The sequence below is a fragment of the Acartia tonsa genome, chromosome 3 (genome assembly GCF_053477335.1).
Source record: "Acartia tonsa isolate MP-2025a chromosome 3, ASM5347733v1, whole genome shotgun sequence".
Classification (NCBI taxonomy): Eukaryota; Metazoa; Arthropoda; class Copepoda; order Calanoida; family Acartiidae; genus Acartia; species Acartia tonsa.
The window spans coordinates 32,812,022-32,828,874 of record NC_137262.1 but is presented as its reverse complement, the minus strand read 5'-3'; the positions used below and the strand labels follow the sequence as shown (position 1 = coordinate 32,828,874).

The 16,853-nt window shown below is 30.5% G+C and overlaps 1 protein-coding gene across 1 annotated transcript in view; it reads left to right on the top strand.

Moving 5' to 3' along the window:
* LOC145313947 (uncharacterized) overlaps positions 1 to 5,615 on the top strand; it is a 33,759-nt gene extending 28,144 nt beyond the window's left edge. The window contains exon 4 of the mRNA XM_080153611.1: positions 5,460 to 5,615. Within this exon, the coding sequence (XP_080009737.1) occupies positions 5,460 to 5,573 (114 nt within the window). The 3' untranslated portion in view covers positions 5,574 to 5,615. The remainder of the gene's footprint in view (positions 1 to 5,459) is intronic.
* Positions 5,616 to 16,853: the final 11,238 nt, after the last annotated feature.

Genomic DNA, 16,853 nt, shown 5'->3' with positions numbered 1-16,853 from the left:
TCTGAAATGTATTGAAATACCTTGAATTATATGTAGAGTGAAAGTAATCAGGGATCTAAAGGGATAAGATAATGGCCGATAAATTTATGTGTATCTCCAATTATGATTTACAAAAATATCCCATTCTGTAGATGTGTGTGAAACGTCTCAGTTTAAACTTTCAATTTAATGTATCAACCATTCAAAATTCAATTAAAGTCCAGAAACTTGTTAAGCCAACGAATAGGAAAAGTTTGGGGACTAGTGTAATAAATACATCATTGTCCTCTTCCTCCATGATTTGATGTAACTTGAAGTTTATCTTTGAATAGCATTAATGTTATAAAGTTACATATATGCACTGCACATTACATAAGGCATATCACAATATATTTAGTTATTTTCCCTTTTTTTTATTTGGACCATTTTTACCCCCCCCCCCCCCCCTTAAAACAAGAATTAGAAAATCTATTTTTAACCCAATTTTCGTTACGACAATGGATGTAGAATAAATTTAGCTAACTAATATGAAATCGTTATTTTATCTTCCTGAAAGTTTCACTTTATTAGAGAACATGAAAATCTGGTCTAAGGTCAAGGTAATAATATATCCATTGTTAAGACTCTTATATAATTCAATCATACTACTTTCTATCACGTTTAAATGTTCAGATTTTTAGATTTGATCAAAGGGTTGAATCATAGTAAACATTGAGATTAAAGTATTGTGCCAAATTCTATATGGCAGTGAGCAGTGCATGTATGATGTGCAACTTCACCTTAAAGGATTTATCATTACTTGGATGTTACACCAAATTACCATGTAAACTAGTAAAGTGAAACTTGTAGCGAGTTAATATAATGATTTTCCCTTCCAACCCCATCTCCTTCCCCTCTACTGGATGAACGAACTGACCAATTAATGAATAGTAACCTAAATTGACGATAATTTTACCCTGTCATAATATCCATGTATGTATATTCTACATCCATTTGTGTAACTTCACTTCTAACACAAATATGTAAAGCTTGACATTTGCATAGCATTTGACAGATATAATAGAGGTTGCCTCAAAGTTTTAACAAGGATGACAACATCCATACAACCAAAGATAAATAAAGATATAAAATCAAATAAAGTCGTTTAAATATTTTTGAACGTTATTACGTTATTAAATAAATAGTAAAGTTGTTATAAAAAAAAATCTAAATGGTCTTTCCAGGTAGCTAAAGGAACACAGTAATAGTGTCTGACTGATTATGACGTAACAAAAAAATTATTGACCAATGGTAAAATTTATAGTGGCCTCTCATTGGCTAATTTTTTTTGTTACGTCATAATCAGTCAGACACTATTACTGTGTTCTAGCTAAAGTAACAAAACTCATTGTTAAAGTTTTAAAATCAACATGACAATTCTAACATGCATAAATTTAGTATAATAATTTAACAGACAGTGAAAGACGGGAGAGACGACTATACAGGTAGAAAATCTTCGCATTTATTGATACTTAGAAGTGTTTGCATCCGACCAAGAGTTTTAAAGTTTACTTTTTAATTAAAATTTGTATTTTTATTACATTTTTTTAGTTGCTGGATATAAACCCCCTCAACCTTTAATATTTTTAACAACACCCTTTCTGAAGGTTTAATTCAGACGTTCCTAATGCCCCCTCCCCCAATTTTGACAAATTGTGTAAACGCGTCTGATTCCAATGATAAAATCCATATAAAAATATTTGCTTTTGTTTACCATATTTCAAGGGAATTGTGATTAAATTAAAAGGATTTTAAACAAACAAATTTGATTGATTAAACTTAAACTTTTAAACGGATATTGAAATTTAAATAGCGCAGATATTCTACATATAATTAGTTTTAGTTCGTACGTTCTTTTCAAGGTCTTCATAGAAGGTTACATATAGATAATAGGGTGTCATGATCTATAAATTTGATCAAACCTACCATAATTTGTAGCAAAGCTTCTCCTAAACTCACATAAATTTATGTTCGTATGTCCGTCCTTCGAAACATTATTGTAATTACAAAATATTGTATCCTTATGCTTTCAATTTAAAGCAATATTAAAATTTGAATTAAATATTTATAATATAAGTTTAAAAATTGCTACATGTTAAAGTTGCAATTCTTATAGTTAGGACATATTTGTCTCTGTTCTCTTACATTTTAGGGAAAATGTAAAATTTTTAAAATGTTAAAACATAGTGAAAGAAATACAGGGTGGCCACAATGTACGGATGTACGGAAATGTACGGAAATGTACGGATTTTTTAAAAAGTGCTAAAAAAATGTACGGATTGTACGGATTTTTCATTTTGGTGTACGGAATTTCCGAGCATGGTGTTATAATTAGTGTATTATCTTAAAAATTAAGTAAAATGTATCATTTTTTGGGATCATGAAAAGAAAACGAAGTTTCCTGTTTCGTCGTTTTTTTCACAGTAGCCTTTCTCCTATTTCTAGCCCTTGTCGGGGGCTCTAGCCCTGCGGGGCATATTTTCTAACCCTGCGGGGCAATCATTGACATTTAATTAACCTAACCTAACCTAAAATAACCCTTCAAAAGCTGCTGTGAAAAAATACGATGAAACCGGCAACTTCGTTTTCTTTCCATGATCCATTTTTTGTTCTGTATCATTATAATATTTGTAAGTTACATTTAGATTTCACGGGAACCAGTTTGGACAAGAATGGTGTACCAGAAGTTGAATTATTCAAACTATTCAAGATTTGTCTTCAAAGTTTCTATTCAAGGGGGGGGGGGGAAGTTCTGACACTTTTGCGTAAACAGTGATTATAGGCTTTGTCTTTGGAGTGAGAGGATAGGTTATTTGACAAAAAAGTTTCCTTTTGGGATGTAGTTTTCCTATTTTAAAAAATTTTTGGATTTGGCCTCCAGGTTCCGGTTCTAGGCCTCCAGGTGGATTCTGGACAAGTAAAAAAAAAATTTCAAGTAAGAACAAAACTTATTTAACAAAAGTAGCTTCTTTACAGATGGTATTAACTAATTTGAAGAAAATTTTGAAATCGGGCTCCAGGTTCAGGTACTGCAGGCCTCCAGGTGGATTCTGGACAGGTAAAAATTGAAAATTTTGACTTTAAAAGTTAGAACAAAACTTATTTAACAAAAGTAGCTTCTTTATAGATGGTATTGACTAATTTTAAAAAAATTTTGAAATCGGGCTCCAGGTTCAGGTGCTGCAGGCCTCCAGGTAGATCCTGGACAGGTAAAAATTGAATTTTTTTACTTTAAAAGTTAGAACAAAACTTATTTAACAAAAGTGGCTTCTTTATGAATGGTAGGAACTAATTTGAAGAAAATTTTGAAATCGGGCTCCAGGTCAAGGTACTGCAGGCCTCCAGATGGATCCTGGACAGGTAAAAACTGACATTTTTTTCTATTAAAGTTAGAACAAAACTTATTTAACAAAAGTTGATACTTTATGGATGGTATTAACTAATTTAAAGAAAATTTTGAAATTGGGCTCCAGGTTCAGGTACTGCAGGCATCCAGGTAGATCCTGGACGGGTAAAAATTGAAAATATTTACTTTAAAAGTTAGAACAAAACTTATTAAACAAAAGTAGCTTCTTTATAGATAGTATTAACTAATTTAAAGAAAATTTTGAAATCGGGCTCCAGGTCCAGGTTCTGCAGGCCTCCAGGTAAATCCAGGACAGGTAAAATTGAATTTTTTACTTTAAAAGTTAGAACAAAACTTATTTAACAAAAGTGGTTTCTTTATAGATGGTATTAACTAATTTGAAGAAAATTTTAAAATCGGGCCCCAGTCAAGGTACTGGTAGGATCAAGGTAGAATCAAGGAACAGGTAAAAACGGAAATTATTTACTATTTAAGTTAGGAAAAAATTTATTTAACAAAAGTTGTTACTTTTTAGCTAGTATTACCTAATTTGAAGAAAAAGACGAAATCAAGTTTTGTTCTAACTTTATTAGGAAAAATTTTCAGTTTTTATCTGTCCAGGATCCACCTGGAGGCCTGCAGTACCTGAACCTGGAGCCCAATTTCAAAATTTTCTTCAAATTAGTTCCTACCATCCATAAAGTATCAACTTTTGTTAAGTAAGTTTTGTTCTAACTTTTAAACTAAAAAATTTCAATTTTTACCTGTCCAGGATCTACCTGGAGGCCTGTAGTACCTAAACCTGGAGCCCAACTTCAAAATTTGCTTTAAATTAGTTAATACCATCCATAAAGTATCAACTTTTGTTAAATAAGTTTTGTTCTAACTTTTAAAGTAAAAAAATTCAATTTTTACCTGTCCAGGATCCACCTGGAGGCCTGCAGTACCTGAACCTGGAGCCCAATTTCAAAATTTTCTTTAAATTAGTTAATACCATCTATGAAGTATCAACTTTTGGTTAATAAGTTTTGTTCTAACTCTAATAGAAAAAATTTTCAGTTTTTACCTGTCTGGGATCCACCTGGAGACCTGCAGTACCTGGAGCCCTATTTCAAAATTTTCTCCAAATTTGTTCCTACCATCCATAAAGAAACAACTTTTGTTAAATAAGTTTTGTTCTGGAGGCCTGCAGTACCTGAACCTGGAGCCCAATTTCAAAATTTTCTTCAAATTAGTTAATACTATCTATAAAGAAGCTACTTTAGTTAAATAAGTTTTGTTCTAACTTTTTAAGTAAAAAATTTCAATTTTTACCTGTCTAGGATCTACCTGGAGGCCTGCAGTACCTGAACCTGGAGCCCAATTTCAAAATTTTCTTTAGATTAGTTAATACCATCCATAACGTATCAACTTAATGTTAAATAAGTTTTGTTCTAACTTTAATAGAAAAATTGATCTTGATCAGTACCTAGTATGAAACCAATTTTACTAAATAATATATTTACTACATAGTAGAAAAATGTACGGAAATGTTCGGAAAAATGTACGGATTTTTTTTTAGCATGCACGGAAATGTACGGATTTTTTTTAAAAACCTTGTGGCCACCCTGGAAATACTTTGTTTTGTTTTCCCATCATTTAGAATGTACAATGCCACTTAGCAGGTCTATTACAAATTCTTTTCTTTTCACTTCTTCAATTTAAAGAAATAATTGTAAAAAGCTCATTTATGTTTTGTCTTATTTATGAATCCATTTCCAGAGTTCTTAAAGGATTAGACACTGAACGATGAATTCATATACAACCACAATTATTACCCCTTTTCTAGATTAAAATTATTGGTGGAAAAATTTGGACACTGCAAGATTCGACCAAACAATGAAGATTTATAAAAAGTTTTTAATCTAAGGAAAATGAGTTTGTTCTATAAAACTTTGGATAGCATTATGATTTAAAGTCTATTACCCCCCCCCCCCATTCCTCGATCCTTCTTTCTAATAACAATATTACAAAAAAAAATTAAAATCTGGTATCATTTGCTGATTACCTAAGATGACAATTATGTTAAGGAATGAACCCAAATATTATATTTTAGGTGTGGGTGTGGGTTGGTCTGGGCATCCTGGGCGCACTCCTTCTCCTCACCATCTTTGGCAGCTGTCTCTGCTGTTCATGCTGCTGTCTGCACGGTCTCTGCAGAAAGAAGTAAATCAGCTGTGGCAGCCATTATACCGTACAAACATTTTGTAAACAGACAAACAGCAGCAAAAGTAAAAGTTACTCAAAATTAATAATGTAGAAATCAAAATAATTAAATGTCTCAATTTTTAAATATTCTTGGTTTCCTTTTTTAATTGTGTAACTGTGAAAATGATATTTATTTATTTAAAAATGTATTTTTTATTCTCTATAGTGCAAAATTAACTGAATGATTCGGCTTTTCATTTAATGACAAAAATGCCAAAATTGTTAAATACTATTTACCAATGAAAAGGGTGTCAAAAAATGTCTTTAAATGTCTAAAGCTGATGATTTTTTTAAGCTTCCAATTGCTCCAAATTTTAGCTGTGCTTTAATACTCTGCTTTTTTGAAAATGTACATGCAAATTATATAAAAATATGAGAAAGGTTTCGTGAGATTGAATCAAATTTTTTTTACTAAATATTTTCTTTATTGCAAGTTTTTTTAAATAAATGTTTTATACAAAATTCTATGTATGTATTAATTAAGTGTAAAAGAGATTTTTTCGCATTAGCCATTTTTCTCACAAAAACCGTCAATTTACTACATTTTTTAAAATTCTAAAGGCATTATTTGTACCAACTATTCATTTCTAAAAAAAAATATTTATAAGTATTGTAATATTTATGAAATCAATTTAAAGTTAGCTAATAAAAAACAAAAATTCCGACCTGACATAAAAAACATCTAATATTTTTATTTTTACATCTTATTAGCCAACTTTAACTTTTTAGTATATTTTTAATTTTTCATTTTGAAAATCTTTATACTTTTTGAATAAATTGCCAATTTTAGAGAATAATTGTTTTACAAAGTGAGTGTTATGTGAAATCATGTCTATAGGTAAATTAATTATTAGAAAAATTAACTTTTTTGTAATATTTATTATACCCATAAGTCTGATTTTCAACCTATATGTACCAAAAAGAATTAGTGATCTTTTTTTCTCCAGTGAAAAATCAAAAACTTTTACCACTAGCCCCTCCAAAAAGCTTCAAAATTTTCGTGAATTTTTTTGTCATCTTGTTTTATTTTATAAGTTAGGATGAAAAACTAAATGAAAAGTTGATTTTTCATTTATAATATTTATTTATCACATCGTGCTACAGACAGCTTTCCGTGGATATTAAAATGAAAAATTATAAGATTAAAACCAGTTTTGATAGCCATGAAGGGCTAAAGGCCCAGGCTAACAAAAATGGCATTGAATTTATGATTTTTAATTTAATACTCGTAAAATAATTGTCTATAATACAATGCTATACAATGGTTTTTCAATTTGGCTAAGAACCGGTTCTAATCCAGCAGATATTTATCGGTCTCGAAGCCATACTGGAAAAAAAATGTTATAAATCAAATATAATGATGAAAATCAAATCAACAAGTTTTTCATCATCCTAACTTTACCAAAAAGTGAAAATGAATGTATAAAAGTGTGATTGAATTTTTTTATATTTATTTAAATTGCTTCTAACTTTGATATTTCTGATCTGATGCTTTGTATGAATCTCTATTATTGCCAATGTAATTTTTATAATAAAAGTATCATTAAGTATTCTTTTTATTAGGTAGTCTATTATAAAAAAAAACTTGTAGGTGAAAGAAAACATAATATGAACAAGAGTGCTTTCCAGCACCAAATTCCATCCACCCCTTCCCTTATATTGAAAATACATTTTAAACAAAGTGGTGGGTGTGCATAATAAGTGATATAAGTTTTCTGGAATTGTAATGTAGGGAGTAGATTTGAAATATGCATCAAATTTTAAGGATTTTTTATAAAATTCGTTTTTTGTATAATTTTTTATCTAAAAGCGGAAATACAAATTAAGTTAATTAATTTTGGCATCTGTGATTGGTGGATTTAAAAAATCTGCGCTCTGATTGGATGTCGTACATCATTCAACCAATTAGAGCGCAGGTAGTTTAAAATCCACCTATCCTATTGGTCAAAATTAATTAACTTAAAATGTATTTTCGCTTTTAGATAAAGAATTTTACAAAAAACGAATTTTATAACAAATCCTTAAAATTTGATGCAGATTTCAAATCTACTCCCTACATTAAAATTCCGGAAAACTTATATCTCTTAGTGCATAATAGGCCTAAAAGGGTACTTAGAGGGTGAACGCCTGAACACTAACAGCCTTAATGATAACTATTAAATTGTTGACTATATATCTCGCTGCTTAGTGTCCAAACAAGATGGACGTACGGATTGATAGAGTGGCTGCTTTTACAAAAAAAAATTCTAATTGTATAATTTTTAATTTAATTTTAAATTTTTAATAATCTTTAAAAGAGCTAAATAGAAATAGAAATGTACATATATGTGTTGTTGGTTTTTTTTTAAAATCTCAAAAAATAGCCTATAAAAAAAATAAGAAACTTGTTAGTTTCGTGACCAGTTCGTGATCTGTAAATGATTATATAATGTGGTATTTTCTATCACAGTGGCTTCACTCATAACTTCTCGAGGCTCCCCAAAAGAGAGGGCCTTAGAGTACCTCAAAAATTTATTTTGTTTTAAATATAGCTGTGTCTACATATTTATTAAGAGGGTGACGAAAGTCGGAAAAAAAAATTTTTCAAATTTTCTGAAAATTGTGGAAGGATCGGTAAAGACATTTAAGAGATCTTACTAAACTTTCATACTTTCTAAGCCTGAAATCAAAACCAGTTTGGATGCTTTGGTTTTTTATAAGAGGGATTGCCATATTAGGTTGAGGTTAAAACTTGAAGTTGATTTTTAAATTGTAATAGATTGGTTTCCCTGAGGCATACATACAGCTGCCGAGCCCTGTTCAAAATAACAACTTTCAATATTTGCATAAAAACTATGTATTAATTTAACCAAGTAACAAAGTGTACAATTTCTACAATAGGCCGAGACGTGCACATTTGGGTCGAATTTGATCCACTGACAAGAGTTTTTGGATTTATTGTAACTGGTTTCTACCCCATCCCTTATCCTATACCCCACTTTTGCTTTCATTACAAAATTCTTCCATCCAAACTTAACAACGCTACTCAATAATGTAGCTCACCAAATTTACACATAAACTGACATTAAAATGCGAAATACATATCATTCATTATGAAAATGATATATCCAAGTGCGTCTGTCGATAAAAAGAGAAAGACGCAATCACTCATTTAGCTCTTTATTTTTAATTTTTTTAGTTTAAAACTATTGTACTCAGCTAATCCTTGGCTGATTTAGGCTTTTAATTATATCCTGGCTGAGACAAATTTAGATCCGTTGACTAATCAAAAATCGGTTCAGTTAGAGGGATACCTAACGTCTCATTTTATTGCTACCCAAGTCTTATAACTACGTTGTAATAATATGTAACCCCCTAAATTAAGTTTAGATAAATGTGTACTATATATATTTAAATCACGCCCCTACCGCGTGGGTTAGTTTGGCAATCCTTTGTCAACAACCCACATTTGTGGTATGGGGGGAGGGGAAGTTATACCCTCCCTAACTAATTGTAGGGAGGGGTTTGTACTCCATTTAGGAAAAATTTAATTTCCTGGAAGGGGTAAAAATGTTATTTTTTGCCTTCCAAAACTCTATCTTAGTCAAAGCTTTTTTAGGGGCTGGTGGCTAAAATATTTTTATTTATATCAAGTGATATACCCCCCCCCCCCCCCCATCAAAACCAAAATCATGTACACGCCCTTAATTTCTCGCCCTGGTCAAATTAATCTTCTGGCCAAATGAAAGCATGTCTCAATAGATTTATTATTAACTGGATATTATACCTGATTTCACAATTAAATGATACTTGTAGCTGGCTAAGATGACGATACTTCATCTCCTCCCGCCTCCCCCTTCTAGATGAACGAACTGATCAATAAACAAGATCCATGTAAGCAACCTAAATTGACAACAATTTTTCCCTGTCATAATATCCACGTATATTCAATATACATTATGAAAGCATGCCTGGAAACGTGAAAGAATTTATTTTTAAAACAAGTTTTAGAATTAAAAATTGCGCAATATTTTTTCCTGCAATATATTATTATACATTGGCATGTTCCATATATGAAACAAGGAAAAGTATGTAAATTACCAAAAATTAAACTTTATTGATGCAAAATTGAAAATTGCAATTTTTTCATTCTCAAACGTTTGAATTTGAATCGTGATCTAGCATAATCAGCAAATTAACATTTGCAAGGAGTGATCTACTTAGTTTTTGCTGCTTGACAGCTAAAAATAAATTGCAAAAAAAAGAATTGGGCTAGGCTTAGCGGCCAAAAAAAAATAAAGATCAAATTTTTGGGGCTTGTCAACGATGGCTGCAAAGCCATTTAAACCATAACTTGTCTGTTTTTATTAATATTTAATTTTATGTCAAAGGTTCTTCCTTTTATATGCACAGCTTTTTCGTATCTGCGCTGTTTCTCTTTGAAAAAGGCATCTAGTTTTTTTTATTTTTGCACGAACAAAAAAAAAATTGAAGCTTCAGAAATAATTTCTAGCCGTTCAAGGGGAACTTCTTATAATTCCCTGAAAACTAATCTTGTTTCTCGTTTTTTTAGCCCGTGCCTTCGGCACCTCGGGGCTAAAAAACTGGTTTTAATCTTATAATTGTACATTCTATATCCGCGGAAAGCCGTTTATAATACGATGAAAGAAATAACTATTGAAAAATTTTTTTCTCTTACTGGGGCACAATATTTGCAAATGAGTAACTCAAAAATTGATATATTATTACTTGGATGTTACATTAAATTTTTATGTTCTCTAATTAAGTGAAACTCATATCGTGCTAAAATAACTATACCCCCTTTACCCCATCCTAAAAAATGGACGAACTGACCAACATTTAGCAATTTTTACCCGGTTATAATATCCACGTTTATTCTGAATCCGCTTTTGCAAAATCGATTATATTGATACAAGATAAACTAATCCCCCCCCCCCCTTAACATATCATTTTCTAATATGTTATTAAATTATTTTCTCGTATTCATTCGAATCCGGTGGATAGGAACCGGTTCTCATGAATACGAAAAAACTATGTCTAGCATCGTATTATAAACGGCTTTCTACGAATATAAAAATGTACAATCGTAAGGTTAAAACCAGTTTTTTTAGTCCGTGCCTTCGGCACCTCGGGGCTAAAAAACTGGTTTTAATCTTATAATTGTACATTCTATATCCGCGGAAAGCCGTTTATAATACGATGAAAAAAAAACTATTCTCGTATTCATTCGAATCCTGTGGATAGGAACCGGTTCTCATCCATACGAAAAAACTATGTCTAGCATCGTATTATATCCAGCTTTCTACGAATATAAAGATGTACAATCCGAGGTGCCGAAGGCACGTGCTAAAAAACTGGTTTTAATCTTATAATTGGACATTCTATATCCGCGGGAAGCTGTTTATAATACGATGAAAGAAATAACTATTCTTGTTTAAAGAATTCAATTGAAAGTAAAACTAAAATCTCACAATGTTGTTAACAACAAAAACATGTATAAGGTCCGAGCTCTATTTTAAATAATTTTAGTTGTCTTTAGTTCTTTAAACAGTGAACATGTAAATAGAATTACTTGACCAAAGTTTAGTGTTTGAAATTATTTTGTAAATATTAGTTAAAATTCATTCGATTGTAAGTGAACAATATTTTATCAGATTTAAATGTATGTTAAATTTTTTTAATCTTTTAAATAATTAGCATATTATTTTGTTTTAGTTTTTAAAAAAAATACACCAAGAAAGTCAAAGTTGTTTTTCCACTTTCCCTTAAAAAACTGATTTTGAAGTTAAGTTTTAAGATTGACCCCTTTGTAAATTGGTGTGTTTAAGCATTGTGCTGTCAGAGATCTAAAGGGATAAAACAATGACCGATAAATAGATGTACATCTCCATTATGCAATGTAGATACTCATAATCACCCATTTTGTAGATTACAAATAGGGTTGGACACTCAACCTATTAAAATTCTATGAAAGTTCCCAAAGTTTTTCATCCAACAAATAAGAAACGTTATTAAAAACAATTTGGGAACTAGTGTAATAAACAACGCAATATCTCCTCCTCCCTGTAATCCTTATACTAAAGTAACAGGATATTTGTTTGTCTGTGTATCTGTGTGTCTGTACCGAAGGATCTCGCTAACCGCTGAACCGATCGGGTTCTCCGTAACAGGGTAGCTTCTCATATATGGTCTCGGGAAGGTTTATAACTATTTTGGGGGAGGGTACCACCACCCTCCCAAGAGAAATCACAATAAAATCAAAAATATTAAATATTTAGTGTCGCTAGCATAGTCGCGCTGCGTAGATGCATGAATTTAACAATTGATAACATAGACAAGTTATTTCTCAAATTAGATATTTAAAATAAAAAAAAAAACATTTAAAGGCCACTAGAGGCCTCTAGGGGCGTAGCCGCTAGTACTGAAATAGAGTAGTATATAAACAAGGATAAGACAATAGACGATTAATTGATGTGCACCCCAATAAACCTATATCGGAAAATTTTAGTCGCTGCTAGTTTGTCTACCTAATCACCATTTTCAAAAGTCCATTTAATTTTTTTAGGCCAACGAATAAGATAAAGTTATTATAAAACTTTTTGAACAAAATGATTTATAGTCCAATGTATCCTAGTTTACTGAAAAAGCTCTTTTTAAGAACAATTAAATAAAATCCATTTGTTGTCAAACTTATTTCTCTTTTAATACTCTAAGTTAGAGCTGCATTTAAACAAATGATTTCTTCAACTAACTTCTGAGAATTTTCCATGTTTCAATGAATCCCAAATCTTTCAGGGATTTTAAGGGACAGACAATTGACGATAATTTGATGTCTCTCCATATGAAAAATTACAAAATTGATGATAAAATATAGAAATTATTTTTTAATAACCAAATCAAGATATAATGATTTAATATAAGATGTAAACTATTAGGGCGAGCAAATTTTCCCTCACATTGTCCGCTCCCGCCCTGCAATTAATCTACAAAGAAAGTTTAAATTTTATACAGATTTGGTCATTAAATTGTGGTTCTAGTGATTTTTCCTGTTTATATTATTTAGATTTTCTTTCAAATATTTTTTTTTATAAATATTAAGTTAGCTTTGTGTGTCGGGGAAGTGTAGAAATGACGAGCAACACTACTAAGTAGGGGAGAATGCCCTTACCCATAACCAGGTGTAACTAATAACCATGCAATAATTAGAACTTCTTGACAAAGGTTTGATGTATGTTGGGTATACCAATCTGATGATTAGACTTTTTACATCGCAATTTTATTCTCCCCCAGAGGTAATTGTTTGTAAATCGTGTATCATATGTAAAATTTCATTATTATAATAAGAAGTTAAGGTTTAAATATTATGTTTCTTGGAATTTTGATAATAAAAGCTTTTTTACTTTATAACAATATTGATATTTTTTAACTTCTTTCTGGATTTGTGAAAATCACTAATAGGGATATTGTCATCCTTGTTGGATTATTTTATTCATTTCAAGAACAAAAGTACATGTTAGCATAAGCTAATTAAAAAGTACATGTCATGTCCTAACCGTAATATAATTATTTTTAACCTTTATTTTTGTCATATCATCAAACTTATAAAAAGTTACTGACTCGAATTAATAAATATGACATTAAAAAACAGCATTTTAACATATTATATAGTACAATAGGCTGCGCCCCTAGAGGCCTCTATGGGCACTTGAGTAAAGGGGGAGGGGAGGGGTAAATCGACTCTCAACTTTAATTTTAAAAGAAAAGAAAAAAAATAAGGCACCATTTGTAAATAAGTAAAACAATAAATTGCATTCTCATTACAACTTTCAACTTTTTCTATTAATCAGTGCAGGAGTCCAGGGAACATTAGACTGTAAATTAATGCAGTGGTACCCAAAAAAAAAAATTTTTACACGTTATCTTTTTAAGCTCAAAAACTTTGGTTACTTTAGTTGAAATTTTATTGGCTGGTTCCAAACTAGTAGTGTCCAACCTTTCCAACCAATAATTTTTATCTACAGATTGGGTATTTTGTTCATAATCATTGGAGATCCACATCAATTTATCGTCCATTGTCTTATCCTTTTAGATTCCTGCTATTCATGGAATCTTCCTCTTAGTCCAATTATTTTTTATTCTAAGAATAATTTTAAAGTGAAATGTACTACTATTTGATGAGTTGTCATATTAAACTAAAAAACTTTTAAAATAATTAGAATAGATCAATTTATAAGATAAATTTAATGGATCTTTGATCTGGTTGATTACAGAAAAATTTATGGACTTTTTTGTTAAAGGAATATCCAAATTTCCTTAGAGTACCTTTACTGGCTTTACTGATATAGTGTTGAATCTATTCTCACAAGGTTTGTCTGTCCGTCCATCCAGCTAGCAATATACGTCAGTCAATTCTTGGCGCTGCAAATGCAAAGAATTTACTCGACTGTTGTTTTATATAGTCTACGGATTTTTGTGTTGATAATTTTCTTTTTAACTTTTAGCGATAACTTCCCTAGAGGCCTCTATAGGCACTTGAGGGAAGGGGAGTAGAAGTGACCCTCCACTTTCCAGATTAGTTTTTAGAAGAAAAAATAAAAAATTAGGCAGAGAAATTTTTTATTTCAGTGATTATCTCGGGAGGTTGTAAGTACCTTCCTTAAAAATAGGTAAAACCCTTCCCTAGACATCAAAGAATCTTCACTGTAAAGGATAACTATGTCAATCCAGTGGTTAAATAGATTTTAAGGTACAGATACAGGGCAGATAAACATCCTATTACTTTAAAAAATATATCTTGCTGTTTTGTAAGATAGCTGTTCTAAATTTCATACTGCATTGTAGATAAATCATCATGCTAAAATATCATATAAAGACACTTTAAAATAGACACAACAAATTAGATATCTAGACTGAGTCGATTGAATTATAAGTAGATATTGTTTTTTTAAAGAATATCTGTAACTGGAGCCGGATTAAAGTAAAACAATAGATAGGGAAGGTGTTAAATAATTGTATGCCCCCTCCCCGTGGACTCTGAGCCCACTTTCAGTTGGTTCTTTGGTATCATCCATATAGCGACGCAAATATTAACACAGACAAGTCGCTACAAAAGAGTAGGAAGTGATTCGCTAGCAGACGAAAAGGATTCTCTGAATTATTTATCTATATTAGTGCATTTATTGGCGCGGAAATCTCCTATTTTTGATAATTCTAGAAAGTATTACTAGAGGTACAACCAATAATCTTCCAAAAAAAAAGGTATTACCAAAGTCATTTAGGGATATTAAGTAACACACTCTTGATTACTCTATTTTTAATGAATGTGAAGTTGTTGCTTCTGGGCCCTAATTGCAATATTTCTAAATCATAAATATTGCAAGTATCAAATTTACAGAAGGAGAAGTGTAGAAGTGTAATGCCTTGATCTATAAACAGGTGCTAGTTATTTAATATTCCAGTGAGAATAATATTGTATATTCTTTCATCTATAGTCTCCTATAGTCTCATATATTCCAGCATTTATGGACAAAAACTAATTGAAATTACTCTATATTTACTTCTATTAGATACATAAATTTAAATACAAATAAATTGTATATTTTGAATGTAGATACATTTTTATCCAATTAAATTTGTCTCTAAGCATTATATTCTGTTGTAGGTAGGACTTGTTGAGTCACTTAAATATTTTTGAAACTTTAATGTTGTAAATTTGTGTTTCACCTGTTTACCTAGTTTTTCACCTGAACTGCAAAAGAGGCCTCTAGGTTCATTTAAGGAAATGAAGAAAGGTGGGCAGAGAGCTGACCCTTTACTTTTAAATTTAGTTTTTGAATAAAAAAAGACTCCTTTATTGGGGGAGGGATTTTTGTATAGGTGATTTTTCTGGGTGTGGGAATTGGTACCCTCCTTCTCTAAACCTTGTTTGGACATTTCAAAAGCTTCGTTGCAAAGGAGAACCAAATCAGTTCAGATAGATCAGCTACACACAAAAAGACGCAAAAATACACAAGACACACGGACATTCTGATATTTTAAAATAATGATATCTTAAAACACGTATCAATGCACCTAATTACTCCCTTCTAACAATTTTAGAGGATAAATAACTTCATTAAATGGATTTATTACTGCTTGGATCTTACACTAAAATGTTAACCCGTCGTCCCCCTTTAAGCCACCCCCTCACCTCGTACTGGATGGACGAAATGACAAATAAATGGCAGGGAAAGAGCAACCTAAATTGAAGACAATTTTTCACCTGTCATAATATCCATAATATTCTGTATACAAACTTCATTTGCTCATTTAAAATGTTAGAGCCACCAGGAGTTTGCGACCTTCAATCTCTCTTTTGTCATTCAATTAATGTCATCATATTTCTTTAGCATGTTGATATAAAAATTTATATTATTGTAGTAGTTTAATTATATTAGCCTTCATGTTAATATAGTGAATATTTATATGTTATAATGCAAACATATTATACAAAATATTTTTATAATGTTATTAAACATGAAGTTTTAAATTTGAACAACTATAAAGCATTATATTATTATCACTATCTTAATATTGATAAAATTATATTTGGTTATGCTTTAAATTAAAGTTCTTGCATTTAAACCTATAACGTTTCAGGACATATAATATAAAGATTTTAAAAAGTTTAATTCAGCTTTGTATTGAAATATTTGATGTTAGGAAAGCAACTCTTTCTAGTTATTTATCATAATTTCGTAATAATGTTCATGCTGAAATGGGTATTCCAAATATTTTGGCAATTTTTTATCACATGGCAAAAATTTCTTTCTCCTAATAATTCGGAAACATACTCTTAAATGAGAAAAATGACAAAAATAATGCGTGTTTAATTTAAAAATTTATGAATTGTAGTTCCAAAGAATAATACATTAGCCTAGTTCACAAAAGACATAGGTCGACCTCTTGAAATTTTAGGTCAACCTACAGAGTCTTTAGGTTTACCAATTTTATAAAAGTAATTATTTGTTGGTGGTACTTATTTAGGTTGAACTATTAAAAAAATGGTCGACCTTAAAAAGTTATTTGTGAAGTGGGCAATTATCGTTTTAAACACATAAATATCAAGTGTATTCTCCGACATTTTACCACCTTATTACAACATTCATTAATGAGCCAATTATTAAAAATGATAAAAAAAACTTCATTTAAATAAAAATCTTTAAAATTGGTTTTTGGTCATACCATATTGCTTCCTTTACCA